Raw genomic sequence first — 26,481 nt, 5'->3', positions numbered from 1 at the left:
GCGCTGAGAAAAGTACCAGGCAAAATGTGACGCAACACTTTTTTCGCTGACATTCCCCACATTTTTACAAATATTAAGTATTTTACCTGACGAGATAGAGGCAATATCAGGGCAACTGACGAATGTATTACTAAACGCTTACTTCAATCTCAGTTGTGCCAAAGTCCCTAAGGTATTTGGTTGTGCTTCCTCTAGCGGATGGTTTTAGAACTGCACAATTTCAGCGAGAACGTCCCATTTAGAAAATTGATCAGTTTTTAATTCACCATTTGACACGAGGGCGCTTTTAAAAGACAATGGTTTAAGCTTTAACAGGTTGTCTTTGCCTGACAAAAGAGTCGCTTGTGATTGGTTAAAGTAAATACTTACTCTTTAGCCACGCCCACTAAAGTTCTTCATACTTTAGACTAACTGTAAAACTTGCACTTGACGATTTAGTCGTAGTTGCGTTGATAAAGCTAGTTTTGCATTCATCATGAATCTCTCTGGTTATAACAAACCAGGAAAAACGTTCCTTTTTACTTCTGAGTCTGTAGGAGAAGGACATTCTGGTAAATATGAAACGTAATACATTTTGACATGCACAGTGAACATTACATTTATCACAGTTACAGTAATTCATGCTATTTGTAGTAGTGTTAGAGATAAACGTCCTCGGTGTCTGTAGGCTACGTGTCTGTACATGCTTTCAAGATATGATCACAGTTTTGATCAGTAGGAATGATAACTCAATAAACCATAAAACGGACCTTCAAACGAAATTTTGATAGTAATGTGGTTTAATTTCTGTCTTTATTGCTGACAGATAAAATGTGTGATCAGATCAGTGATGCTGTTCTGGATGCTTACCTGGCACAAGACCCAGACTCCAAAGTGGCGTGTGGTACGATGACATCTATAATATTTCAGATGCTCATAAACGACATTACGATGACTTAAAAATGATTGTTTTTGCAAATATGGATCTAAGACTCAATGGTGTTTAGCTGGGCAGCTTGCAAGTTCTTTTTAAGACATTCCCATTCCTGTTTATGTTTATGCATTTTAATATTTCTGGAGCAGAGTGTGTGTCAAAGACTGGCATGATCCTTCTGTGTGGTGAAGTGACTTCAAAGGCCGTGGTGGATCTTCAGAAAGTGGTTAGAGACACTGTCAAGAATATCGGATATGACGACTCATCAAAGGGTATTTACATACACAAACGCACGTATATAATAAAACATAATACAGATTAATTTTAAGCAGTTTTTAGTGGCACATGATCCATCATCTAATATGCTGATGTGCTGCTCAGTAAACATTTATTATTGTCTTAATAAAGAAAACAGTCGAGCTGCTTCATGTTTTTGTGGAAACTGTGATACATGTTTAATTTAGGGTGTTTTTGTTATAAATAGAAGGTCGAAAAGAAGGTTTGAAATAGCAATACATGCTTTCTTGCTTAATGATAAAAAGTAAACTTCTTAAAAAGCAGTGTACGTATTAACATTGCTGTATATATAGAGTCTGATGACAAAGTGCTGGTCTTATGTGATCTCTCCAGGCTTTGACTATAAGACGTGCAATGTGCTGGTGTCTCTGCAGCCGCAGTGCTCTGAGATCAGCGACTGTGTGTTTGAGGGCCGAGATATGGAGGACATCGGTGCTGGAGATCAGGTTGAGACATTAAGATGAAAATATGTTGTCTTATCTTTTGATTTCATGTTACAAATATGTTTTGCAGGCATATGATCGTGAAAAAAGTGTTGACTCTAAGCATGGAAATAGCATCCATTATAACAATCCCGAGATTTGGGGATATAATCATTAAAATAGAATTAAAATGAGAATAATTTTTTTTTTTTTGGAATGCACTTGTCACTTTGGAGCAATCGTTCATGCATCTGTTTTTTAAGCCCCTTTGAATGTGTCTTAAATTGAAATAATATTTCTTCAAAGGGTTTGATGTTTGGCTACGCCACTGATGAGACAGAGGAGTGCATGCCGCTAACAATCCTGCTAGCTCACAAACTCAACGCCAAAATGAAGGAACTCTCAAAGAACGGAGTTTGTCCTTGGATTCTGCCAGATTCAAAAACACAGGTGAAAGGTTTCTTTGGCGTTTGCGATTTATCTCTGTAAACTAATAGGGCAGACGCCTGAGATAAGGTTAATGACTTCAATCATTAACGAGCGCAGGTGACCGTGGAGTACCGTGATGACATGGGAGCTATGGAGCCTCTGCGTGTTCACACTCTAGTCATCTCGGTCCAGCACAGTCCTGACATCACGCTGACCGATATACGTCACAATCTGATGGAGAAAGTTGTAAAGGTCGTCATCCCTGCCAAATACCTGGATGACAAGACTATTTATCACCTGCTGCCCAGTGGGAAGTTCCTGGCAGGTGGCCCGCAAGTGAGTAGGCAAGCATCGGTATTTAAAAAGACTGATTGATTGCTGATTAGTTGAGCTAAATGAAAATGCTGTAAGTAAATGCTGCTGCTGCTGCAGGGAGACGCCGGCCTGACGGGCAGGAAGATCATCGTGGACACCTACGGAGGGTGGGGCGGACACGGCGGTGGGGCCTTTTCTGGGAAAGACTACTCTAAAGTGGATCGCTCAGGCGCTTACGCCGCCCGCTGGGTGGCCAAGTCTCTCGTCAAAGCCAAACTGTGCCGCAGGGTTCTGGTTCAGGTGAGGCTTAGCTGTCAGAAATCAGATAAACATTCAGTTTCAAAAAATCAAGGTACATCAAGGCGCCTTTGATATTATTTCAGTCTGAACCGCTAGATGGCGCAAAAACACGGCGTGGCACTTTCCAAAACATAGGCGTTTCAGGATGCACGTGTAACTTTGACCGCGCTTACTTGATCTAATATTTTATGTTTTTTTGTAGCAAATGAGAATTGCTCAAATTAACGCGTATATTTTTAGACAAATGTCAAATGAATTTTCAGTTTTAAGATAATTAAATTATAAAAGAAAGTAAATATCAAACATTATGCTGGGTGTCCATCTTACAGAGGACATAACCACCATGTTTAGAATGAAACCATCATATTTAAAAACACGATAGTAATCATATTATATAATAAAATATAAATTGTTGTTACTAGTCTAAATCTGTATTAAATTATTATATGATCTCCTTCAGTGCTCTCAGAATCATTACATACTAAAATGAGTTTGTTTTTGTATTTTAAAATATATTTTCATATTAAAGGGATATCCCACTCAAAAAAGGAAAATTTTGTCAATAATTGTAAAAGCTTTGTTTGTCCTCGGATATTTTAGATGAGGCTTGTGACTGTTTTTTAACTAAGTAAATTAGACTGTCAAACATTTTAATTACAATATATTAAAATAATTTATTGAAATTCAAAATGAGCAAAAAAAAAGTGCAAAAGTGATTGTTTTGAACACAATAATAACGTTATCAAGTTTATTTTAAAAAACTTCTTTTTAGCTAAAGTATTTGTATCAATACTGTGAGCTTTTTAACATTATTGTTAATGCTGTGTTTTTTTTTTTTTTCAGATCTCATATGCTATTGGCATTAGTCACCCTTTGTCAGTGTCTGTGTTTCATTATGGCACGTCAGCGAGAGATGAGGACGAACTTCTAGCGATTGTTAAGAACAATTTTGACCTTAGGCCTGGAGTCATCGTCAAGTAAGTAATTCAGGAGAGCCTCAGAAAAACGTAACACCTAAGGGACACTTTATGGTGGAAGTTGGTATTGTAGTCCAAATTCAAAATATCGGAGAGGGTTTTTTTCACCCGGCCCCTCCTCCTCAGACTTGGCGCACACGCAGGTTGCCAGATTGACGAAACCAACAGGAACGCGCTCACATGACGATGAATGAAATTAAATAGGCTGTTTTTTATGCCAACTGGCAACCCGGGGGGCTAAAATACAGTAGGGTAAACTGGCAATAGGCGGGTTTCACAAACCAAAGCCCAGAACACACATTTTCAAAAGAGAATAACTGACTGTAGGATTATTTTGAGATAAATAAGTTAAGTGTCAACTTAGCATGTTTCTTTAATATCTGCCAACGTATTACGGTATTTAATGCTTTAGTAGAGTTTAGTTTAGCTTACATACAGCCTTTAAGATTCTTGCACACTTGAGTCTGAAATTTAAGTTTACATTTTTTTTGTATTCCTCATCCTTTCCTAGCAAAATGCTTGCTACAGATCTGAGAAGCAAGAAAAACAAACCTGATCAGAATTTTTTATGTTTAAACTTGATTGACGCGATGTGAGGTCATATTTATTTCTTAACGCGTGGTAATTCTGGACGACAGTTTTGGACTTGATGCGCAATGGCCTTTAATTATAATAGTATGATTTCGTCTCGCAGGGAGCTTGATCTGAAGAAACCTATCTACCAGAAAACGGCCTGCTATGGACACTTCGGACGAGAGGAATTTCCCTGGGAAAAGCCAAAGAATCTCATCTTCTGTTAGAGACAGAGGATTACAATTTACATTGCTTTTGGTTTTTAATTATGCGTGATTGCATCTCACAGACGATTAACGGTGATCACGGATCAAGCAATCTAAGCTTGTTCATATACCTCAAGGATAAATTAGAACATGAATGAACAGAATTCAATTACAGTTGCTGAAGTTACTGGAAAAAGTGGACTCATTTTAATGACTGTACCTTGATTATGCCATTGATTTATTGCACACAAAACAAGTGCAAACACACAAAAACATGTGCAAAAAGCGCAGGACATTAACCCCCCAGTGCCATCGTGCTCCTAAGCAACACCTGATTTTTGTGCATACTTGCGCAAATGAGAGAGAACTAGTAGATAAAGTTAAGATTAGATTATTTTCAGTTGAATTAGAAGTTTAATTATAAGTTACAACCTCTAAAGAACTGGGCATGTTTGTGAATTTGGGTTAAAAAAATGTGATATGCATCATTACAGTTGAACAGGCATTATGAAACTTGATATGTGGCTGTTCGTAACTAAATGTAATTAAATATCAGCCCAAGTATTCTGGTTTTGCAGTCGTTAGCGCCGTATACTGTTACCATTCAGATAAATTCAAAACTCAACAAAAAAAAAAAAAAAAAAAAAAAGACTGAAACAGACATATTTTTACAATTTATTCAACACATAGCCAAACAAAAGCTATTTACAATGTGGCAACCGATTGCATTTAATCGAACGACAATGACACGAGCACTGAACCGATATACTGTACAAGGTATTAAAGTTACGTCATTATGGCGCTGTGTGATATTACAGTGCGAATGAAAAATGGCTTGACTGCGCTGACGTGTCTTGGTCTTTGCCGCGTATGAGAACCGCAGGGGAAAACGAGCCGTATCGGTGACAGCGAATCGGGGTCAGGTCTTGTTTCTGGGTGCATCACAGTAAGGCACGTTGTCCAGCAGGAGACTCTGGCGGGGACGTAACACTGCAACACACAATACAAACAACAGCCATTAGCCCGGGGAAATTCAAAATGTTCAGGCTTACAGCAACCTTAGATCAGAGGAAATACATTGTTCTTATTATGCTAGTGCGAACAAATGGACACAGCGTTAAGCTACAAGAAGGTACATTTTAGAAGGAAATGTAAGAAATAGGGAACACAATATGGTCTTTGAATGAAGCACACAATGATTTGTATTATCAGCACTTCGAAATACTGTATCACGGTGACAAACATCGTCAAGAAAAATGTCACTGATGTGAACCTGGGGGGAAAATTATGCTTAAAGTGCGTTACTGTTTCATAAATAAAGAGAAATACTCTTATGGGCTACAACTATGCATATTTATTTTCTTTTAGTTTTGGGTTGGCATGTGATCATGTTTTTTGAAATTCACGCATAATTTCACACTTACAGATTTTATTTTCTTCCACATGCTCTCCCTGTATCACATTTTCTCGAAGGATGGTCTCAACCGCTCGGGCCATTTTCAGCATCTGAGTGAATGAGTTTAGAACAGAGTAATTCTTTCCTACAAGCCTCAAAGAGCAGATAGAAATGATCTCGATATGCAGTTTAATCATATTACGAGATTCACCCGTCACACGACTTACCTCTTTAATATTTTCCTCTGATGTTTCATTCTTGTTCTTTTTGAATTCTTCATTTATTTTTAACTTGGCGGCTTCATGTTCAGAGGGTTAAAAAAACAAAACAAAAAATAAAAAACTTGAATATGAAACAATAACTTCTCTTTTAAAGACAAAGTAACAATAAAAACAATAATAAATAATTAAAAAAAAAAGTTTAATTTTTTAAATAACACGAACAATAATAATAATAATAATAATAATAATAATAATAAAACTACTATAATATTATATTAAAATGTTGTGAACTAATATGTAAGGATTTAACTACGTACTTCAATTACGTAAACTAATTTTGATATTAATGTAAGGTATAGGTTTATTGATACCTGTCAGAGCTCTGTCATCATCTTTAAAAACATGTCTTCTTGTCTTATGCAAATCTTTGAAGACCCGCAGCACCTTAGAACAGAAATATTAAGAAACTGCTAATTTAAACGGACTATAAAACAATGATTTTATAACGCAATCACGCATCGTCTATTTAAAGAATTTAACTACATCTACGGAGTTTGCAAACAACCACGTCAAATAGACAAGCTTGTAAAAATAATTTAGGAAAACGCCAATATTAGCGTTTCTCACCTTCAAGCGTGTCCCCATCATCAAGCATTAGTCTTGCTCTCCCGCAGTTGTTTGTGGTTGATGCTGCGGAGCGCCCCCTGCTGCACTGGAGGACGCGCCTCTTCTTCTTCTTCGTGCCCAACGGCCGTTCACTCCTTATGAGTATTACTGCCACCTACTGTATAGTTTCCGCACATGGGTAATGACTGTATTTCTACAAATATACACATAAAAAACACATTCTGACTTACGTTACATTCATGTTGTGAACTTGTGCTAATAACAAAAAAAAAAAAAAAAAAAAAAGCAACCGTACAATATTGGCTATCTTCAGATATCTGCAATGTCTGCAAGACGCATCGTACTCGTTCAAATTGTGTTCATTATTTCTTGATCTCCATTTTATTCTGTTCTCCACGGGTCACACCTTCATTACTTGTTGCACTTAAATTGTATATGACTTTTAAACTAATGTTGGTGCGTCTAAATTAATATTTAGCCCCCATATTTTTGGAAAAAGATTCACAACATGAACTTAACTTCAGCCAGAATAAAACGCACAACAAGTTTTACCATTATTTTAAAACTAGACCAATCTTTTAGGTTTTCCATCAACTGCACGAAGCATCCGAGTAATCAAATCACAAAAAGACTGTATATAAAAACCAAGTTTATTGGATTCCACAGAACATAACTACAAAATACAAGTCTCACACCATAACAGACACAAACAAGAACATTTTATTCACTATATCAACGTATTTATGAGAATTCAGCACACAGGCTGAGATGAATTCTCCACGTGTATCGTGTCCAGTCGTCTTCTGAAATGAAAGAAACAAGGAGGAAAACATTACAGCAACAGCTAGGCTTTCAGCAGAATCGTGACAATGCGTTATATTGACCCTCATATAAGAGTAAATAATCGTTCCCCTTTCAGGGTCAGATGGGTAGTGTGTTTAATCATTGGGTCAGCTCATATATTCAGTATTTCAGTATAAAAGTTGGTTGTATGAAAACAAAAATCAGGCTGTAAAATCTAGTACTAAAACGCTCTCCACGTTTTATTTAGAAACGCCTAAATCATACCTTGATGACCCCAGTCTTCGAACCGCCAACTGCTCAAGTCTTCGCACGCGGACGGAATGAATATTCTTCACCGTTTATCTCAGCCAGAGCACAAGTAGCGCATTACTGCCCCCAGCGGTGGCTCTGGGAATTACTTCATGGCAGCTTTCCAAACTTCTGTGAATCTTTTTTTCCCCTCCAATCGCTGGTTCAGAAATATAAATAAATAAATAAATAAATAAATAAATAAATAAATAAATAAATATATATATATATATATATATATATATATATATATATATATATATATATATATATATATATTTTTTTTTTATTATTTTCATGCAAACCTTTTAAAATCAAAACGTATAACTATTATTAAAACTAACGGTAATTTAGCAGACGCTTTTATCGAAAGCGACTTAAACAAGGACAACAGAAGAGCAACAAACAAACAAAAGAGCGATAAAATGCCAGCGCTTTTGCCAGCCAAAGTCTCAGTTAGCTTAACGCAGTACATGTAACAAGTTTTTTTATTATATAACAAATTAAAAACAAAACGGATAGAATAGAAAAATAATAGAGCAAGCTAGCTTTAGAGGCCTTTTGTGTTTTTTCGTATTCAACACGTTTTGATAATTTGTAGATTATATCTATTATATTTAGTAGACTTTGCACTGCAATTACATCGTTATGAGCAGCTGGTGCCGCCAGACTGCAGCATTTCGAGCTCTTCATGGCGTTCATAGATTCATCAGTTTCATCAGTCATTCTGCAATTTTGGGAATGATATACACAACAGCTAACTACGACCTTTGATACAAACCAGTGAAAAGGGAAATCGGTATCAGGAATACATATTTATTCACATGTGCAGACTTTTACGCAAAAAAAGCGAGAAACGACTCTTAATTTGAAAAGAGGCTCTGTTTTTCCGGAAGTGCGCGTCTCCGCTGAGAGTCAGCTGACAAGTCTATTTCCGCTTCTGCGCGGTGGCGGTCAGCTGACAGATGTTTGCCGTCTCGGATCGTGAGGCTGTGAAATAAAAACACCTGCGCGATCAGAGCCGATCGGCGCGATGAGTGCCGGCGCCCCCCGATCTCTGCCCTCCTCCGGACAGAAGTCCATCCAGGACATCTGCCACCCTCTGTCCGCCGAGGAGAGCGCCCTAAACCCCGGCAGCGCTGCAGAGAAGGTGAGTTCAGGGCTGGGGCTGTTTGGGGGCAACATCAACCCAGAATCGCTGTCTAGATAGGCAGCATTCATAATCCATCCCATCAGCACTAATCAAGCAGTGCTGACAGCGTATCGTTGTCTAAAACAACGTACTGTGAAAAAACAACAACAAGTGGTGTATTTATCCAGTCTCAAACAATGCTCATAAACATTTCGCCTGTCTGCAACACACTTACGTTTTTAGTAAATATCGTGGAAAACCACATTGTTTACGTATAAGCATTGTGGTATTACCATTTTTTTTTATATGTACTACAGTAGTTTATTTGAACATGCTCGATGATGGTACCATGTGTTTTTAGTATTTCTTTACCGTATTAACACCATGATTTATTGGCCATAAAGCACAAGTACTGTATACCATCTAATTAAAGAGATATATGATTATGGTAGTTATATTTAGCATGATGGCCAACACCAGGGTCCCGTAACACTATTTCTTTTTTCTTTTTTTTAAAAAAATGCAATAAGAAATGAAAGCATTTTGTGTTAAATCTAAAAACGTGATAGTTTTGGCTAAAGCCAAATCAACTCATATGCACGTGATCTCAAATCGTTATTAATACTAATAAGCGTTGCATTAATCAAATGCACAAAAATACATGCTGCAAAATATATATTTATGCAGCTGTACACCCGGGATGCAGATGAGTTTCTTCATCATATTTGTAGAAATGTAGCATTGCTTCAACTGTTTAGCAACGAATGGATGCCGTCGGAATAAGAGTAAAAAACAAAATCCTCCAATTCGCTAATTAACATCTCGCAAGCGATTTAATTTTCTCGGATCTGTTGGGGAAAGGAATTCATGTATATCTTGAATGGCCTGAGGCCTGATTTTCGTTTCTAGATGAGCTAAGACTTAAAGCTAAAGTGCGTTTACCACAAACCGCACAGAAAAGGAAAAAGGTTCACGAGTGTGCTTAACACATTTGTGCAAATTTGCAATTAGTGCATTCTATTAACCACGGCACTGAAGTGGTAAGTGCTGATTTTCAGTTGTGCCGCGTGTGCGGTGGAAACTATGCGCAGGCTGCACTGAGGTCAGACATGTCTGTACAATAGAGCCGTGTTGAGCTTGGTACAGCTGACTGAGATGCTGCTAAATGAATAGTTTGTGTTTCTCATGACACAGAAGAGCTGTTTTTGAGCTCATTAATCTGTTGTTGCTACAGATGCGCTGTGACTTCCCTATTTGTTGCTTGTGATAATTGCTTGTAAATGCTTGCTTGTTGGAATCCATTAAGATGCATTAAGATGCTTTTTTTTTTTTTTCACTAATATGCAGAAACTCTTATTATTAATTTTTTTTAATAGAGAAAATGAAATCGTAGGGTGCACGGTGTCAGGTAACACTGCAAATATTGCTTATTTTCTCATTAAAAAGGGTTTTGTGACCGTTGCTTAATCTTGTCCAGTTTTCTTGGAAACGTTTTCGGTTGTAATCTGAAATAGCGATAACATTAGAGTGATGCATCTAAAAAGGACGTCTACGAGATTAGAAACCTCAAATATCTGTTTTACATTTAAGTGCAGTTTACATTTTTCTCTTTTAGTATTCCAAAAATAAAAAAATTGTTGCCCATACAACTGTCCCCTTGGCGATAGTTTAATCATATATATATATATATATATATATGTATGTGTGTATATATATATATATATATATATATATATATATATATATATATATATATATATATATATATATATATATATATATATATATATATATATATATATGTGTGTGTGTGTGTGTGTGTGTGTGTGTGTGTGTGTGTGTATAAATAATATATATATGTGTGTGTGTGTGTGTGTAATGGAAAAAATTTAGATTTGTTAGTTTTTGGAGGACATTGAGGATAAGAACGAAGCAGAAGCACCATACATTCTGTCTTGAATGAGAAAATGTTTTAGTTTTCTTCTGGTTTTATGTCTAATCTTTACATTTTCATCTGTAACCTCTTTTTGAATTTTGAGAATCACTGCTTGGTAATTAAACAGTTTGTTCATTATAAAGATATATATATATGTTTTTTTTTTGGATGTAGTGTAGTGCCGGAAGGATAGTGATGGCAGAAACGAACCCTGTCTTGTTAAAGATGAGGGGTAGTTGCACTTTAGTTTATATTGTGTGTCATGATATGGACATGTCAATACTCTGAGTAAAGAGGCAGCTTTGGGTCGTTTCTGCTGTTCAGCAAAAAGAAGGTCAGTGCACTTGTTTTAGCGCTCAAAAGTGGGCACGTGATCAGGAAAAAGCTGTCACAGTTTCCTAAATGCTGGATCTGAAAATAGGATGTTAGTTATAGTAATTCCAACAGTTTGCTGCAGGTTTACCACAAGCTCAGCTTAGAGTTGATTCGCATGTAAAAAAACACATAAATATAGAAAAGATTGCAATGTAAAAAAACAAAGTGTCACAAGATCCTTCAGAAATCGTTCTGATATGCTGATTTGCTGCTTCGAGAAACATTTCTTATTATTATCAATGTTAAAAACGGTTGTGGTGCTTAAACCCATTGATTAATTTTTCCAATTCATTTGGTTAATTTGAATTTATTTGGTTAATGAATTTTAGTGGTGTATTTTATTTGGGAGGGTTTTGTAGGGCCCTGTAAATCTGTTTTATATTTTTTCCCCCAATGGATTATTAATCGAAAAGCACGTTAATAAATCGAAATTATGAATTTTAAATGTTTAAATGTGTTTTTTCCAAAAAAATTTTGAAAAAAAAGCACTTCCTCCGCAGAAAAATTGTGTATTTACATTTTTCTTCTAAATAAGCTTAGTTATAATAATAATTTTATTATTATTATTATTATTATTATTATTATTATTATTATTATACAATTATTATTGATTATATTGCATTACAATTGCATTATTGTAGTAGTAGTAGTAGTATAATTACATTCTGTTAAACTGAACTTTTATTTAGACGGGTTGCTGTTTTTATTTGAATATGGTTAAGATATATAATTCAAAAGAAACCGTAAAATGCTCATGAAGTGACTCTATAGATCAAATTTAATATTCATAGATTCTACTCCATATCTAGTTCCTACCTACTTTTGATTTATCCATCCAAAATTTGACAAATTCCGTGTTATGCAGTAAATTTTATACATGACAGAAATAATGGGGCCCTGCTTTTGTGTGTGCCCATTCACATTTCGCATTATTCTGGACATCCCCAGGACGTGAGCATGCCCAATGGGACTCCAGTGGACACATCAAGCCCCGCCTCCTCTTCGTCTCTGCTGAACCGACTGCAGCTCGATGACGATCTGGATGGAGAAACGCGCGATCTGTTTGTGACTGTAGACGACCCAAAGAAGCACGTGTCTACTATGGAGACGTACATCACCTACAGAGTCTGCACAAAGGTCAGAGGGCAAAGCTCACAGGCTACAGACAATGACATGCTGTTGTTATTTGTGCAATTACATAAAGGTGTTTACTGCAGATATCCGAAGAACAATGAGCCTCTTAAGAGTTAAAAATGCATTGCCTAACATGAATTGTTGACCCCTAAACTATGAGTCTGTTAAGTGCTCTTATATTTCGCCGTTGCTGCTAAAATGACTAATAAGTTACCGGAATTTAGATTTAGTTCATTATCAAGACGTTAGCTTTTGCTCTTTTCTTCGAAGTGCTGTAGTTTAGCTCTTGTGTTTTAAATTAAATTAACAGCTTTCTACGTGAAAATATTGTAAAATGTAATTTATTCCTGTGATCAAAGCTGAACTATTAACATCACGATCCTTTACAAAATAATTCTTAATATAGGGATTTGCTGCTCCAGAAAACATTTCTGATGGTTAGTAAGGTTAAAAACAGTGCCTCTTCATATTTTTTTTAAAAAACGTTGACACATTTGAATATTTCTTTGACCGCGTATTGAATGTATTGTAACATTATAAATGTTGTTATTGTCAATTTAGCGCATCCTTGTTGAATTAAAGTTTTTGCTTATGTACAGACCACCAGAACGGAGTTTGACCTTCCTGAGTACTCTGTAAGACGACGCTACCAGGATTTCGACTGGCTGAGGAACAAATTAGAGGAAAGCCAACCCACCCATCTTATTCCAGTAGGTAGAGGAACAACCTTCACTGTGCTGCTCTCAAAACCACTTATTAGTTATGTAATGAGGCATTTAATATTGTGGGGATGGTTTTTGCTGACGTTTCTGCCAGGATTGAGCAAAATCTGAGACGTGATGGATTGCGTTTGTTGTTGTGTCTCCTTTTTTTGCGATCGTATAGCCTTTGCCTGAGAAGTTTGTCATGAAGGGAGTGGTGGACCGTTTCTCGGAGGAGTTTGTGGAGACCAGAAGAAAGGCACTGGACAAGTTCCTCAAACGTGTAGCAGACCATCCTGTGCTTTCTTTTAATGAACACTTCAATGCATTTCTCTCAGCAAAGGTCAGTGCTTTTAAAGTCAGCGTTCCTAAATACATGTTATGTATATGTTGTAATTGATTACATGCAATCTGGATTACATAATCAGTCTTCAAAATCACGCTTCACGCTTCTTTTTCAAATTTTTAAGTCGAGTTAGGTAAAAGTAGTCTTAAAGTAATCCTGAAAGGGTCAGTATGCATTGCCTAAAATGTGTAACTTGTAGTCAACAAAAACCAATTCTTTTTGGCGACTTTAATTTTCCTGACCAAACTGACATTGTAAATTAAAATAATGGATTGGAAATTTAATTTGTAAACCTAACTCCTAAGTGTACCGTAATCATAAAAGCGTTATGCTTCATGTTCGTTCAATTCTCACAGTCTGTGCCGGTGATGTGTTGGATTGCCAAAAGCAGAAAACCCTTACTAGCTGTTTATGACCAGATCCAGATGTCTTTTTGAGAGTAGCCTGACAGCGTTGGGGGTTTGCAATGTGTTGCGAGCTACATGTTCCAGCATGAAAAGCGTATTCCAGAAACTCAGTGTGATTTCGTTGGGTTTGGCAGGGTTTTTCTCGAATTGATGTACTGTATGCTTGACTTTCAGGACTTGAATAAGCGTCAAGGCCTGGCTCTGCTGACTAAAATGGGGGAATCTGTGAAGTATGTGACGGGCGGCTATAAACTGAGGGCACGGCCGGTGGAGTTTGCTGCCATGGGTGACTATCTGGACGTGTTCACACAGAAACTGGGCACCATTGACAGGATAGCGCAGAGAATCATCAAAGAGCAGTCAGGTAAAGAGAGTTCAGCCTGGCGTTTAAAAGAAATGACATCCATCCAACCTGGAAGCTCTTTTTCGTTCTTCGTGAAGGGGTAAAAACGTGTTCGATGTTTCTTTGAGGCAGTTTTCTGTTTGGTTAACCTCCCAGTGCTGCTGGAGTTCAGTCACATTTTTTATAAAGCGCTTTACATAATAGATTGCTTTTAAACAGCTTTTCGGGGGCCGTCCATTCCAATGCACTAGTTTTCCATGTTTTTTTTTTCTATGTAAACGCATGCATTTATGACTGTCGAGTGCCATGTTCTTAAGACGTTAAAATAATAAAATTTTACAGTGTCGTTCATTAATGTCCCTTCCAAAACGGTTGACCAATCAGAAGACCCCAGAGGCGGGGCAAGTGTCGAGAGCTTTTGTTTACAGTAGCATTGCTGTCGTTTTTATTTGATGGCAACATGGCGGAGGAAGCAATCTGTGCTGAACTTCTGATAAAAAATAGTTCCTGAGCGCATTTTTAGATGCTGAGACATGTTCTGTGTGAAAGGCCCCTAAAAACATGAAAAAACTAACTGAATGTCACATTCAGTTAGAGTTACGCTTCAATTTCCACTACAAGTCTTCTCTCCTGTGTGATCCGATCTCAATGGACCGAACTTCTACATCTCTATCTTTTTGTCAAAAGTAAGTTAATACCACAATACTTAGTGACAGTAAAGACACTTCTGTTTCAAATAAAAGATTTCTTTTTCAAATTATTGCTTTTCTAAACTTTTTATGCATCGCTAATCCCAAAGAAATCACAAAAATACAATAATCAGAAAATGATGAGCAATGCAACCGTTTAGCCTTAACGATAATCAGAAATGTTTCTTGAGCAGCATTTCGAGCATATTAGAGTGATTTCTGAAAGATCATGCGACACCGAACACTGGAATTTTATAAGTAAGTTCTATAACGGCTTATGCAGGGCGTTTCATATCAGACTTACAAGCTTCACGTTGGAACATTGCTCTTTTGCCGTGAGTTGAAGTGACCCCAAAAACATGTACATTTTTAACCAGGGCAGCTAGATCATAAAACGCATATTTTACACCCTCGAATCAAGACTGGGCTAGTTTTAAGCAGCAACTGGGCGGGATTTGTTGCGAAAAAACCTGGCAACCCTTTCTACACCGCAACATGGCTCAAAAGGTTTTAAAACGGCCTACAAGTTGAATTCGGTGGTAAAAATAAATACTGCTTAAAAGTGTGAAACCGTTTGTGTGTCAGAGTTTCTGATGGAGTTGCGAGAGTACGGGCCGGTCTACTCCTCTTGGTCATCCTTTGAGGAGGACCTCCATGATCCTCTGGAGGGGGTTTCGGGGTGCGTGTCGAACTGCTCCAGTGCTCTGGAAGAGCTCACCGAGGACATGAGCGAAGACTTCCTCCCCGTGCTCAGAGAATACGTCCTGTACATTGAGTCCATGAAGGTGAGCTTTTCAGTAACTTCTTTCCCCTTTCCGTGTGATTTTAATTTGATTCAGCATTAAAATGGAGAGACCAGCAGAGTTTCCCCTTCCATTTCTGTTTTGAATTGCATTTTAAATTTTATAATGTATTATTATTATTATTTATTTATTATTATTATTTTAAATCAACCCACTTGTTAATAGCTTTTTCTTGTTCTAAAAAATCTGTTATCAATGCTATAGTATTCTGAAATGTTCATATGCAAATCATCATAGAATGATTTCTGAAGGATCACATGACGGAGTAATGATGCTGAAAATTTAGCTTTGATCACAGCAATAAATTACAGTATATTATCATGAAAAATAGTTTTTTTTTTCTGTAATTTTAATAAAATAAATGTAGCCTTTATTAGCCTAGACAAATCTGTCCCCAAGCTTTTGAACAGTTAGTGTATGTACCTCCTTTTAAGAAATATTCTTGCATATTTATAGTAGAAAACAAGGGCAAAAATACTGATACAGATAATAGCTGCAGTATACAGCTGCGTTGCCATGAGGAAACATTCTTATGCAAACTCAACCGATAAAATCACTTCCTCTCTGTCTTAGCTTGACGCCATCAGCAAATGTAGTGAGATAAGCTTTACGTTTCTTTGTCTAAAACATCTCTAAAATGATTGCCAGGATTTCAGTTGCTTAATTATTTGTCTGTCTGTACATGCATATATAGGCTATTTGATTGAGGTTGGTTATAGTAGGTTGTATAGTAGTTCAGTTTATTACATATACAGTTATTAATTTGTTTTGTGGTGATATCGCCATGTGTGAGGATTTGTACAATTTATGACACTGTGACGAGCCAAAGATGTCAATCATATACCCCTCAGCAGGGTAACTGAGGACTTGGTGTTAAATTCCCGCAGGCTAGATTTTTAGCATTTCCGTTCAACACGATCCTATTTCTTTCATCCACAAGCCACTGCGGGATCATTACAGCGAGACATCCAGGATTTTTGGAAGGCAACAAGAAGCGTTTTAATAGCTTCCATATTTGTGTCATGACTAGCACTGAACGCATTTCATCGTGTGCTTTTGAGGCGTCGTAAAACAGCGCAATTCTATTACTTTTAACCAATCATAGACTGGTTAATGAAATCCGAGCATGCAAACTGTAATAATGGCGGCCTCGGGTAACGAAGCTGTTGTTGTTCATCAGAATGTGCTGAAGAAAAGAGACCAAGTTCAGGCTGAGTATGAAACAAAGTTGGAGGCAGTCGTGTTCAGGGAGGACAAAAAGACGCCGGTGAGTTGCATTTGTTCGCTTGCTCTGATTTGCAGGGCTTTTAGTGCTGTTTTTATCAAAGGAATTGTTTGTGGGTTATTGAGATGTTTTTGTTAGCTGTTTGAACTCCTATTCTGACGGCACCCATTCACTGCAGACAGTGATGCAGCGCTACATACTCTCAGAATCTGTTCCCATAAAAAACAAACGCATCTACTTATTGGCCAGCATTGAAGTGGTTATGGAAACTGGTTAAATGATCGGATGTTCTCCGCACATCTCTGTCCTGCAGGTGCCCACTGACGTGGAGAAGTGCCAGGATCGTCTGGAGTGTTTCAACGCAGACCTGAAGGCTGACTGGGACCGCTGGGAGAACAACAAACGACAGGACTTCAGACAGCTGCTGACCGGCATGGCTGACAAAAACATACAGTACTACGAGAAGGTCAGACCCTTTCCTCCGCCTGGAACAGTCAAAAAGTGGTTTCTAATGTGGTTGCTGGTGAAAATGTGTATCTGTCGTTTCAGAAGAGGAGCAAGTTATTATATTTTGATGAAAGAACAAAATATGACCGGCTACCGTGTTTCTTCAGAATAATGCGAATTGATTAAACTGTTCAGGAAAACCAGAAATGTTTTTTTTAGGAAGGTAAATGGGTTCAGTTTGACTTCATGTTGATGTAAGTGTATAAATTGTATATAGAGTACTCTTGCTTTTGAAATTGCACAGCTGTTGTTCGAAGAAACTCTCGCATTTCATCCCTGCTGTTTTGTCAAACATTGACACGGTGCCGCTGAATTCCAGACACCATTGCCAAATGAGAAGAGCCCAGGAAACTATTAATATTGCGAGAGTCAGAGCAGCTCGCTTTTGGCATTTCTATTAACACATTGATATTCAGAAGTTTCTAGTATTGAAGTCAGTATTTTGCTTAAACTTATCTATCTATATATATTTGTCCCACTATACGGCTCTCTCTCTGTCTCTCTCTCTCTCTCTCTCTCTCTCTCTCTCTCTCTCTCTCTCTCTCTCTCTCTCTCTCTCTCTCTCTCTCTCTCTCTCTCTCTCTCTGTCTCTCTCTCTCTCTCTGTCTCTCTCTCTCTCTCTCTCTCTCTCTCTCTCTCTCTCTCTCTCTCTCTCTCTCTCTCTCTCTCTCTCTCTCTCTCTCTCTCTCTCTCTCTCTCTCTCTCTCTCTCTCTCTCTCTCTCTCTCTCTCTCTCTCTCTCTCTCTCTCTCTCTCTCTCTCTCTCTCTCTCTCTCTCTCTCTCTCTCTCTCTCTCTCTCTCTCTCTCTCTCTCTCTCTCTCTCTCTCTCTCTCTCTCTCTCTCTCTCTCTCTCTCTCTCTCTCTCTCTCTCTCTCTCTCTCTCTCTCTCTCTCTCTCTCTCTCTCTCTCTCTCTCTCTCTCTCTCTCTCTCTCTCTCTCTCTCTCTCTCTCTCTCTCTCTCTCTCTCTCTCTCTGTCTCTCTCTCTCTGTCTCTCTCTCTCTCTCTCTGTCTCTCTCTCTCTGTCTCTCCTCTCTCTCTCTCTCTCTCTCTCTCTCTCTCTCTCTCTCTCTGTCTCTCTCTCTCTCTCTCTCTCTCTCTCTCTCTCTATATATATATATATATATATATATTCTGAATCATAGTGAATCATATGATGCTACGTAGAATGCATTACCAATAATGTGAAGTGCAACAGGAAGTAACCTTATCTATTCTAGTCAGCTGAATGATAGAATATATTATATTTTCCACGGAACCTCAGTGTAAACATTCAAATAATTTATTACGCGAAATTTTTTCAAAAAACATTTTTTTGTTTAGAAAATCAAGTCTCAAAAGCAAAATCACAACGTGTATTGCGTCCATATAAAATGCATAGTTTAAGAAATCTAACGTGTCTAGTCAAAACAGAAGAAGCTGGCTTTGACCTCGACTTTGTGCTGTCCCTTCCGCCCCACAGTGCCTTGCAGCATGGGAGTCCCTCATTCCACTGTTACAAGACAAACAGGAAGCAAAAGGCGAAACGAACTGAGCGTGTTTCAGCCTTTCTCCCGACCACCGGCGACCGCCCAGAGCTCGTGATCCAGGCTGTCCTCGGACCGGAGCTTTCGCGAGACGGGACGCTGCTAAGAGCGGACGAGCTCCGAGAATCCATTTCGTAAAGTGTCTTTATTTGTCAAAGCCCATCCATCCAACCACCCCTCTCTCTCTCTTTTTTTTTTTTTTCTTCTGAAGCTCGGACTGGAACTGCAGAAGAAACTGTAAACGCTTCGGGAAACACTAAAAGGATCGGGTGAGGCGGATGAGAGACGTTTTTGGCGACGTCGTCAAATTTGTAGTTTTTAGTCAGATGTTTGCCGGTTATCCTTTTTTTTGTAAATGCTTGTGTTTTGAAGCTGATCCGTCCAAGGGAACCGTGACGTCAGTGTTTCGTTTTTTTTTGGTTCACGTTCACGAAGAGTCCCGTGGAAGCTTTGCCAACATTCCTCTTGCCAAAGATGTGGAACTGAAGTTTGATATCTCGGTAGTAGCGTCCGCCTTTGTTTTTTTTTTGCTCTCTCAGAAGATGTACTGGAAACCGGCATCCCTCTAAACCCCAGACCGGCCGTTCCCTCGTTACACTCTAAAGCTGTTGCGTTGAAATGAAGGTTGTTTTCCAGCCATTCTTGACCTCATTAAATATTTATGACTAAAGATGCGTCATAATGATTTGTGCTCGTCTTGGCGGGGCAGGATCTGTGGTTGGGTCGTCTAGTTTAATGCGAGGCGAATGTAATGTGGGACGCTTCCTGTCAAACTCTGGGATAACAACGATGTGTTATACGAATCAACGAATCTGAAATCCTAGAAGTTTTAGTAAATGCGTTACGGTTAATGTTTTCGGCAGCTGTTGCGTTCAGTGCATTTTACTGTTCGAATGTTTGGGGTCGGTAAGTTTATTTATTATGAATTTTTTTATAAATTAAGTCTCTTTTATGCTTACCGAGGCTGCGTTTATTTAATCAGAAATGCAGTAAAAACAACTAAATATTATTACAATTTAAAATAATTTTATTATTTGAATATATCGCGAAATGTGATTCATTGCTCCAGTCTTCAGTGTCACGCGATCCTTCAGAAATCGTTCTAAAATGCTAATTTGCTGCTCAAGAAACATTTCTGATTATTATCAGTGTTAAAAAAAACAATCGAGCTGCTTCCTTTTTACGGGAGCCGACGTACATTTTATTTTTAGCGAATATAAAGGTCAAAAGAACAGCATTTATTTGAAAGGGAAATATCTATATAACTTTATTGATGTATTTACTGTCACTTTTGATCAATTGTTAGGCTGCCTCACCGAATAAAAGTATTAATTTGTTTATAGACCCCAAACTTTTGAACGGTAATATTCAGCACTGACACTGTAGAATTATAGATGCCAAACCAACCAAACACCTTTTCTTTTTAATATTCCCGATGCAAAGTGTTCCTGACCATGTTTTTGTGCGTTTCTCACAAAAACTGTAGAATGTCTTGCTTTTGTTTCAGCCCTTAATCAAAACAATACTTTTTTAACAAAGAAAATGAAGCCTATTTCAAGTCTGTTTAAAGGCATATTTTAACCAGAAATGTCAACCGAATTTTCATTTATGATTATCGTTTGTAATTGCTATTTATTATAATTATTATGATTTTTTTTTTTGCATTGTACTTTTTTAGGTTTTAATATTTTTTTTATGTATATTTGATGTGATTTCAAATTGTATTATAGACGTGTTGCATTATAATTTTTCAGTAAAAAGTGGCAGGGAAAGCTTAATTGCTTTATTATGGACGTTAATGAAGATGGGAATGAAAATTAGGCTTCATTTTCGCCATGTTTTTTTTTTTTTTTTTTTTTTTCAAATTATAAAAAACAGGCATTTGATGAGATTCACCACTACCGCAGAATGAAAAAAGTGCTAAAGTAAAAAAAAAAAAAGTGAAATCAATTTGTGTGTGTGTGTGTGTGTGTGTGTGTGTGTGTGTGTGTGTGTGTGTGTGTGTGTGTGTGTGTGTGTGTGTGTGTGTGTACATTACTACGGAATAGCAACATAGATGGAAAACTTAACAACAACAACAACAACAACAACAAAAAACCCTAACCTTTGAAGACCTATGGTATTTCTTACACTGAAGATATAAATGAAGAAACATTTTTCTCATGTTATTTCATCTGATGTTATGCTTTTTTTATTTGTCAGCACACACACACACACGTACGTTTATGCATATGTATCATCATATTTTCATCATCTCATCATACTTTTCATCATTTCGGAATCACTATTTTTTCAGGGGGCGAAAATTTTTACATCAATGTTGCAATTCCGTAGTAATGTAGAAAAGACCGGTCAGAAAGCATGTTTAATAAGATCTGGCCCTCCAGCGTTTGAGCAGAGCTGCTGCCCCCTGCTGATAAATGCTGTTACTGCAGCAGCGTCTTCTCATTTGCCCCAAGAATACAAATGGAAGCATAGCCTTGAAGCTATGTGTTTCTACATGTCTCCGTTTGCCCTTTTTTATGTGGTCTAGTGAAATACATGGCTTGAAATTAAACTCATTAAATCGTTAGCCTTACACGTTTGTCTCCATACATTTTTAAGATGATTTGATTTTTAACTGAATATATTTTATTTTGTTACAAAGGCAGCTATATGACTTTTGTTGCTTCAACGCATGTTGTACATTACGGTATAAAATACAGTTTATACTTGACATTATTAAATTCATTTTTTTCTTTTCTTACAAGAACAGGTTAAATGTAAAGCAAATATATTACTTTCGAACGACTGCCTGCAGAATCTGCAATAATTGTGGTCCATAACGTGTTATTTTACATACTTAACGGTTAAATTATTTTTTTGTCAAATATTCAACAAATGTAGCATGAGTGTGTCATGTTTACTTACAGGTCGGTCCAGTGTGTATGAAGAATAAATTAACAAATTAATCACTTGCAGTTTATTAAAAGTATATTCCCTTTGTATGTTTTATATACATCATGTTTTAAATTGTTCATCGTTGAAACGATAGGATATAAATTCTGGTCTTTAAGAAGAACGTTTTGTACAGTGTTGTTTGATGCTGTCACTCTTTACCTCAACCAATTTTAATATGGGAACATTGCCATAAACATAATTAGGATATAGCGGATAAAGATGTGTTTTTGTGCCTTTGCACAAGCAGAGCTAAAAACTATGTAGACTTATGGCCTGCCACATTGAATGATGATTAGTTGTATAATAATTGTATTTCCTGTATACTTCGTGTAAAAAAAAAACAAAAAAGTATGTTTAAGATGAACACGCCATACACTGATGTACAAACAACCTGATTTACTGCAAAATCTGTACAATAAAAATCTTATAAAAGATGTCATCCATTTCAAATAGACAGTGCATACAGAAATATTAATAACACTTTACGAGAAGGTTCCATTAATTCATTAACTAAAATGTACAATACATGTAGTAAAGTTTTATGGTTAATGCAAACAAAACTGATAATATTTTTAGTTCAGGTATATTAAATAATATTAACAGATATGTTATTTTAATATCGTACTATTTAATATTATGATTGAACTTTGAGTTCATATTCAGTATTGTTGTCAATTCTTGTTAACAAATGGATTTCTTTTCTAAATTGCTACCAAAATATCTAAACTAAAGATTGTCAGCAATTTATTCAAAGACCTGTACTTTGGCAAATATGCCGCTACATAGACTGCATCACCAATAATGCAAAGTGTCACTGAAGTGCAACAGGAAGTAAAGTTATCTATTCCAGTAGATAACGTTTTCTAATTCAATTATCTATTCTAAATGATAGAATATATTATATTGCATGTAACCTCTGTGTAAACATTCAAATCATTTATTTCACAACATATTTTAATAACTTTGTGTCTCCTTTGTTGCGGCTGATGCTGTTAGTTCCCTTGAATTCTCTCGTAACCATCGTGTCTCGCGGAGCGGCATCCTACAACGCTGCACGTAAAAAAAAAAGTTTTAATAACTTTTTCTCTGTATTTAATGGTGAATAGTCTATCATCAAAGGTGATCGAAATCCCGGCTTACCTAATGGGTATCATAGAAAGAACAGTGAAGGTGCTGGACAGTATGAAGACAAACCCTGGGAATGTGTCGAGCGTGGCCTGATAGATCTCCGTATAGATGGGTGTGGTGACCAGGCTTGCAAGTTTGAAAGACAACTGGAGCATGACGAAAGTAATGCCTATGGGAGGAAAAGTAACCAATGAAAATGACAAAAGATGCGCTTCATCTAACTACGGAGTTCTTAACCAAGAGCTTCTGGCTTGGACCGCTTCTTCGCTACCACGATTATATTTTCAGCTCTACTAAATATAAGCTACACCGTGTCCAGTGCCAACGGGGTCAGAGGTGAGGGTTTGGTTCATGTGGCCTGTGGGCGTGGTATCAGAACAGTAGTGAGCCAAGCACTGAACCCTGAGGCACTCCAGGGCCCTCATTTATAAAATGTTGCACAGAAAACATCCTAAATTTGATCTTATGCTAAGCATTTAGCACAAAGACAGTTTTTATAAGCACTGGTGTGGATAAGCGCATCAAATCCGATGCGTACCTGAGCATTATAAATGACTGACTACCATACTGTTACTGCTTTTAAACCTGTCAGCCTGTCCTTTCATGAAAATAACTTTGACTTCTATAACTTGTCACTAGCTGTGTGCTGTTGATGAGGTAAAGTAAATAGCCTCAAACGCTAGCAAAGACTAGCACATACTCAGGTTAAAAATTCACCTGTCCACATTTTCTTAACCGGGGAACTACACTTTGCTGGTCCTACCACATGTGCGAATTCAACAAGGTATCTTTAAGAGAGGGAGCGTTTAATTAGCATTAGCTATCCACTAGGAATGCCTCAGGGTTTTGTACTTGGACTCTTGCCTTTCCGATAAATCATATTCTAACTCCTTGTCACCTGGGCCAGCCGATCAATTGACCATAAATCATTAACTGTACAACTGGGATTTAAACAGTAGCACCATCTACGGCAGTCAACAATGTGGGTAACTGGGCACTGAGAACAAATCAGCAACCACCAAAACAACCCAAAAGCTTTGTCAAGTGTTAACTACGGCTGCAAGTTTAGTTGACCCTTTGTTAAGTAAAGATGGAATTTGTGACCATTTGTAGAATACACTGCAGGTTAGAGACTTCATACTTTCACACTTGCTTATAAAGATACTTAAAAGCATTTTCAACATGTGAATACGCTGATACACAGTTTCATTTCTCTTTTTTTTGTTATGTTTTGTTCACACTTCTGAATATATACACCACATACTAATATGCTTCACGGTACAGCGGCATGAGCTAACGTGCAAATTGTGCATGTCAACTAAAGCCCAAGTTTGCTTTTCAGGAAATTTTAATGATGCATTGAATGTCTCTGGCAAGCGCCGTATGCACACACACAAATCCGAGAGAATAAAGAACTCTGACACCTACCATACGAGGTTCCCTTAACCTGTTTGGACAGCAGTGAGCGAATGGTGGGCATTGGAATCAGAGCGAACAGAGTGATAGAGCGAGCTGAAGGAGACAAGAGCAAAACCTCAGATCAGAGGAGAACACCAATAGATCAGTAATCCTTTGAGGAACTATGCACTGATTTACATTCCAGTTTGGTTAGAAACAGTGTTGGTGGTAATGCATTGCAGGTAATGCAAGTTACATCCTATTCTTCGCTGTAATCCAGAATGTGTGCAGGCATTCTGCACTGTTTATCTGTGCACAGATAATGGCCACGTTTAAGGTATGAGCACTGAATAAAAAGATAGACGATTATATAGTTGGTTAAAACTTACCCAAAAAGTACATCGGAGTTGTAGTCACGAAAGCCATGAAATAAATCCCAGCTGCGAAAGACACCATGCCGATCATGACCATGCTCTCATCTCTAACAGAACATCTGGTGAACATCTTCACACCCAAAAAACTGGTGATGAAGAGAAGCGACCCCGCCGCGTTCCCATAGCCCACCTCAGTCGCGCCCCATCCGAGGGGGTCTTTGAGCACATAAGCCGCCAGCATCTCCATTCCCCCAGCCACCGCTATATCATACAAAATCCCACCGACGAACAGCAAAGCGATGTTTATTCTATCGCGGGCTTCGTGGTTTATGATCCCAACACTTTCCCGTCGCTCCTGTCTCTCCCCGAGCTCCGAGAAATCGAATCGCAGGAAAAACGCCGCGTAGAGCAGGCAGAGGAAATAAAGCAGCGCGCTAAAACTAGATAAGATCGCTCCTTGTTTGAGATCTACGGTATAGAGGTTAAACAAGTGACCGGAAGACAGGCTGCCGATGAAACCGGCGATCCCGTACACCAGCTCGGTCCTCATGATGCGCACGGAGCGCTCCTCCTCGCCCGAGCTCACCGACACCAGGGCCATCACACCTGCCCAGTACGACGCGAACCCTCCGCACAGCCCGTGGATCACCGGCACCGCGTACAGCACCTGGAGAGGCCACTCCAGCAAGATATCCAGCAAGAGCAAGCCTCTGGACAGAAAATATCCCACTAGAGGAACCACTATCGGCGCTCTCCTGTAACCTTTGTCTCCGACCTTTGCCAGAAGGATCGCTGGCAGAATCGGCACGAATTTGAGCACCATGTTGAAGGTCATGTTGAAGTTGGTGATGGCTTTCTGCTCGGCGTCCCTGTCGGGGTTCGCGCATCGTTCTTTAACGATCATTTGGAGAGCGGTGTCAAAAAACGAGCTGGCCACCTGGGCGCAGAACACCAGAGGCGCGATGTATTTACGACAGGTCATCACAACGCTAATAAAATACACTTCTTTGAGTCGATGCTTCACAGAAGCTCGGCGATCTGGGTTAAGCCCATCGCGTCATTCTGTTAAGGGGAAGTTGTAAGCTGAAATACTTTCAGTGGTTAGTCATGTTTCACCCAGACACGAACACGTTCACTTTACTTTTTAAACAGTAAGGTGATAGGCTGCCATAGGTACGTTTTATATAAAGTTAGTTACATGTGATTTAAATTCCAAGAACGTGGAAAGCGTTTATTGCAAACATATAAAAACATCAAATCTTCATTGCATCCCCCCTGTGATGTAATACCTGGTTTGTGTAAACCAGTCAAACAGGATCCGGAGTAGAGCAGGCCATGATCTCATGGTCACGAGGAAAGGTTTCTTAAACAGACAGGTCACCTAAAATAATAAAGATAATGAAGTTATACTCACCCTCCCATCATTTTTTTTTTAATGGCAAAAAGACCTTTTTCAGAAGTGAAGCTGCAAGGTCTTGTAACTTTCCTATTCTTTTTTTAAGTATATAGGGAACGCCACATAGTTTGACCAAAAATTGTAAATCGCTCTCTTTTCGAATGAAAGTAGTTCCACCGCTTTTTAATACGACTCGAATGCGTTTTATTGCGATTTCACTCGTCATAAAAAAACCGTCACTGAGGCAGTAAGTTTTAAAAAGGTGTATTTCTTTTAGGTGTATATGCACGGCTCAACGAGAGTGCACAGGAAGTTAAAAGCGTGTTAATGATGGAGTTGTTTCTTACAAACGCGC

General features: G+C 38.0%; 4 protein-coding genes and 1 long non-coding RNA gene across 9 annotated transcripts; 2 read left to right on the top strand and 3 right to left on the bottom strand.

Moving 5' to 3' along the window:
* The first annotated feature begins 385 nt into the window (after nt 1–385).
* mat2al (methionine adenosyltransferase II, alpha-like) lies at nt 386–4,940 on the top strand. 2 transcript variants are annotated; one of them, XM_043249838.1, is made up of 9 exons: nt 388–551; nt 806–883; nt 1,063–1,185; nt 1,544–1,656; nt 1,939–2,082; nt 2,179–2,397; nt 2,494–2,676; nt 3,520–3,653; nt 4,348–4,940. In XM_043249838.1, the coding sequence occupies exons 1-9, from the start codon at nt 476–478 to the stop codon at nt 4,451–4,453; spliced, it is 1,176 nt and encodes a 391-aa protein (XP_043105773.1). In that variant the 5' UTR covers nt 388–475; the 3' UTR covers nt 4,454–4,940. The 2 variants fall into 2 exon arrangements, with proteins under 2 accessions (XP_043105774.1, XP_043105773.1); XM_043249839.1 differs by lacking the exon at nt 4,348–4,940 and having other exon boundaries at nt 386–551; nt 3,520–3,657.
* Nucleotides 4,941–5,095: 155 nt separating this feature from the next.
* Nucleotides 5,096–6,789, bottom strand: lyrm7 (LYR motif containing 7). Its single transcript, XM_043249840.1, has 5 exons — nt 6,677–6,789; nt 6,421–6,493; nt 6,056–6,126; nt 5,857–5,938; nt 5,096–5,422 (listed from the first exon to the last, which is right to left on the bottom strand). Exons 1-5 carry the CDS (start codon nt 6,695–6,697, stop codon nt 5,352–5,354), a joined length of 318 nt encoding a protein of 105 aa, XP_043105775.1. The 5' UTR covers nt 6,698–6,789; the 3' UTR covers nt 5,096–5,351.
* A 523-nt stretch (nt 6,790–7,312) lies between these two features.
* LOC122353153 lies at nt 7,313–7,844 on the bottom strand. Its single transcript, XR_006251963.1, has 2 exons — nt 7,745–7,844; nt 7,313–7,479 (listed from the first exon to the last, which is right to left on the bottom strand). It is a non-coding gene; the product is annotated as an uncharacterized LOC122353153 (long non-coding RNA).
* An 856-nt stretch (nt 7,845–8,700) lies between these two features.
* Nucleotides 8,701–20,911, top strand: snx30 (sorting nexin family member 30). 2 transcript variants are annotated; one of them, XM_043250571.1, is made up of 9 exons: nt 8,701–8,918; nt 12,160–12,348; nt 12,945–13,055; nt 13,231–13,389; nt 13,974–14,163; nt 15,417–15,616; nt 16,815–16,901; nt 17,173–17,325; nt 18,827–20,911. In XM_043250571.1, the coding sequence occupies exons 1-9, from the start codon at nt 8,802–8,804 to the stop codon at nt 18,896–18,898; spliced, it is 1,278 nt and encodes a 425-aa protein (XP_043106506.1). In that variant the 5' UTR covers nt 8,701–8,801; the 3' UTR covers nt 18,899–20,911. The 2 variants fall into 2 exon arrangements, with proteins under 2 accessions (XP_043106506.1, XP_043106507.1); XM_043250572.1 differs by lacking the exon at nt 16,815–16,901.
* Nucleotides 20,855–25,929, bottom strand: LOC122352855 (thymic stromal cotransporter homolog). Of its 3 annotated transcripts, none has more exons than XM_043250573.1 (4): nt 24,746–25,884; nt 24,387–24,470; nt 22,971–23,127; nt 20,855–22,880 (listed from the first exon to the last, which is right to left on the bottom strand). In XM_043250573.1, the coding sequence occupies exons 1-4, from the start codon at nt 25,710–25,712 to the stop codon at nt 22,823–22,825; spliced, it is 1,266 nt and encodes a 421-aa protein (XP_043106508.1). In that variant the 5' UTR covers nt 25,713–25,884; the 3' UTR covers nt 20,855–22,822. The 3 variants fall into 3 exon arrangements, 2 of the variants coding, with proteins under 2 accessions (XP_043106508.1, XP_043106509.1); XR_006251933.1 differs by lacking the exon at nt 20,855–22,880 and adding an exon at nt 24,555–24,665 and having other exon boundaries at nt 23,087–23,127; nt 24,746–25,929; XM_043250574.1 differs by lacking the exon at nt 24,387–24,470 and having other exon boundaries at nt 24,746–25,905.
* Between the last annotated feature and the right edge of the window lie 552 nt (nt 25,930–26,481).

Source organism: Puntigrus tetrazona, chromosome 10 (genome assembly GCF_018831695.1).
Source record: "Puntigrus tetrazona isolate hp1 chromosome 10, ASM1883169v1, whole genome shotgun sequence".
Lineage (NCBI taxonomy): Eukaryota > Metazoa > Chordata > Actinopteri > Cypriniformes > Cyprinidae > Puntigrus > Puntigrus tetrazona.
Note: the sequence above shows the minus strand (reverse complement) of the source record. Positions and strands in the feature narration are given on the sequence as shown.

Excerpts from the sequence above, each read along its gene's own strand:
- mat2al (XM_043249838.1), top strand. The coding sequence starts at position 476 with ATGAATCTCTCTGGTTATAACAAACCAGGAAAAACGTTCCTTTTTACT. Across the intron at positions 2,677-3,519 it reads GCCGCAGGGTTCTGGTTCAG|ATCTCATATGCTATTGGCAT; the intron begins GTGAGGCTTAGC and ends TTTTTTTTTCAG. Across the intron at positions 3,654-4,347 it reads AGGCCTGGAGTCATCGTCAA|GGAGCTTGATCTGAAGAAAC; the intron begins GTAAGTAATTCA and ends TTCGTCTCGCAG.
- lyrm7 (XM_043249840.1), bottom strand. The coding sequence starts at position 6,697 with ATGATGGGGACACGCTTGAAG. Across the intron at positions 6,494-6,676 it reads TGATGGGGACACGCTTGAAG|GTGCTGCGGGTCTTCAAAGA; the intron begins GTGAGAAACGCT and ends TTCTGTTCTAAG. Across the intron at positions 5,939-6,055 it reads CAGAGGAAAATATTAAAGAG|ATGCTGAAAATGGCCCGAGC; the intron begins GTAAGTCGTGTG and ends TCATTCACTCAG.
- snx30 (XM_043250571.1), top strand. The coding sequence starts at position 8,802 with ATGAGTGCCGGCGCCCCCCGATCTCTGCCCTCCTCCGGACAGAAGTCC. Across the intron at positions 8,919-12,159 it reads CCGGCAGCGCTGCAGAGAAG|GACGTGAGCATGCCCAATGG; the intron begins GTGAGTTCAGGG and ends GGACATCCCCAG. Across the intron at positions 13,390-13,973 it reads ATGCATTTCTCTCAGCAAAG|GACTTGAATAAGCGTCAAGG; the intron begins GTCAGTGCTTTT and ends CTTGACTTTCAG.
- LOC122352855 (XM_043250573.1), bottom strand. The coding sequence starts at position 25,712 with ATGACCTGTCGTAAATACATCGCGCCTCTGGTGTTCTGCGCCCAGGTG. Across the intron at positions 24,471-24,745 it reads AACTCCGATGTACTTTTTGG|CTCGCTCTATCACTCTGTTC; the intron begins GTAAGTTTTAAC and ends TGTCTCCTTCAG. Across the intron at positions 23,128-24,386 it reads GGTTAAGGGAACCTCGTATG|GCATTACTTTCGTCATGCTC; the intron begins GTAGGTGTCAGA and ends TTCCTCCCATAG.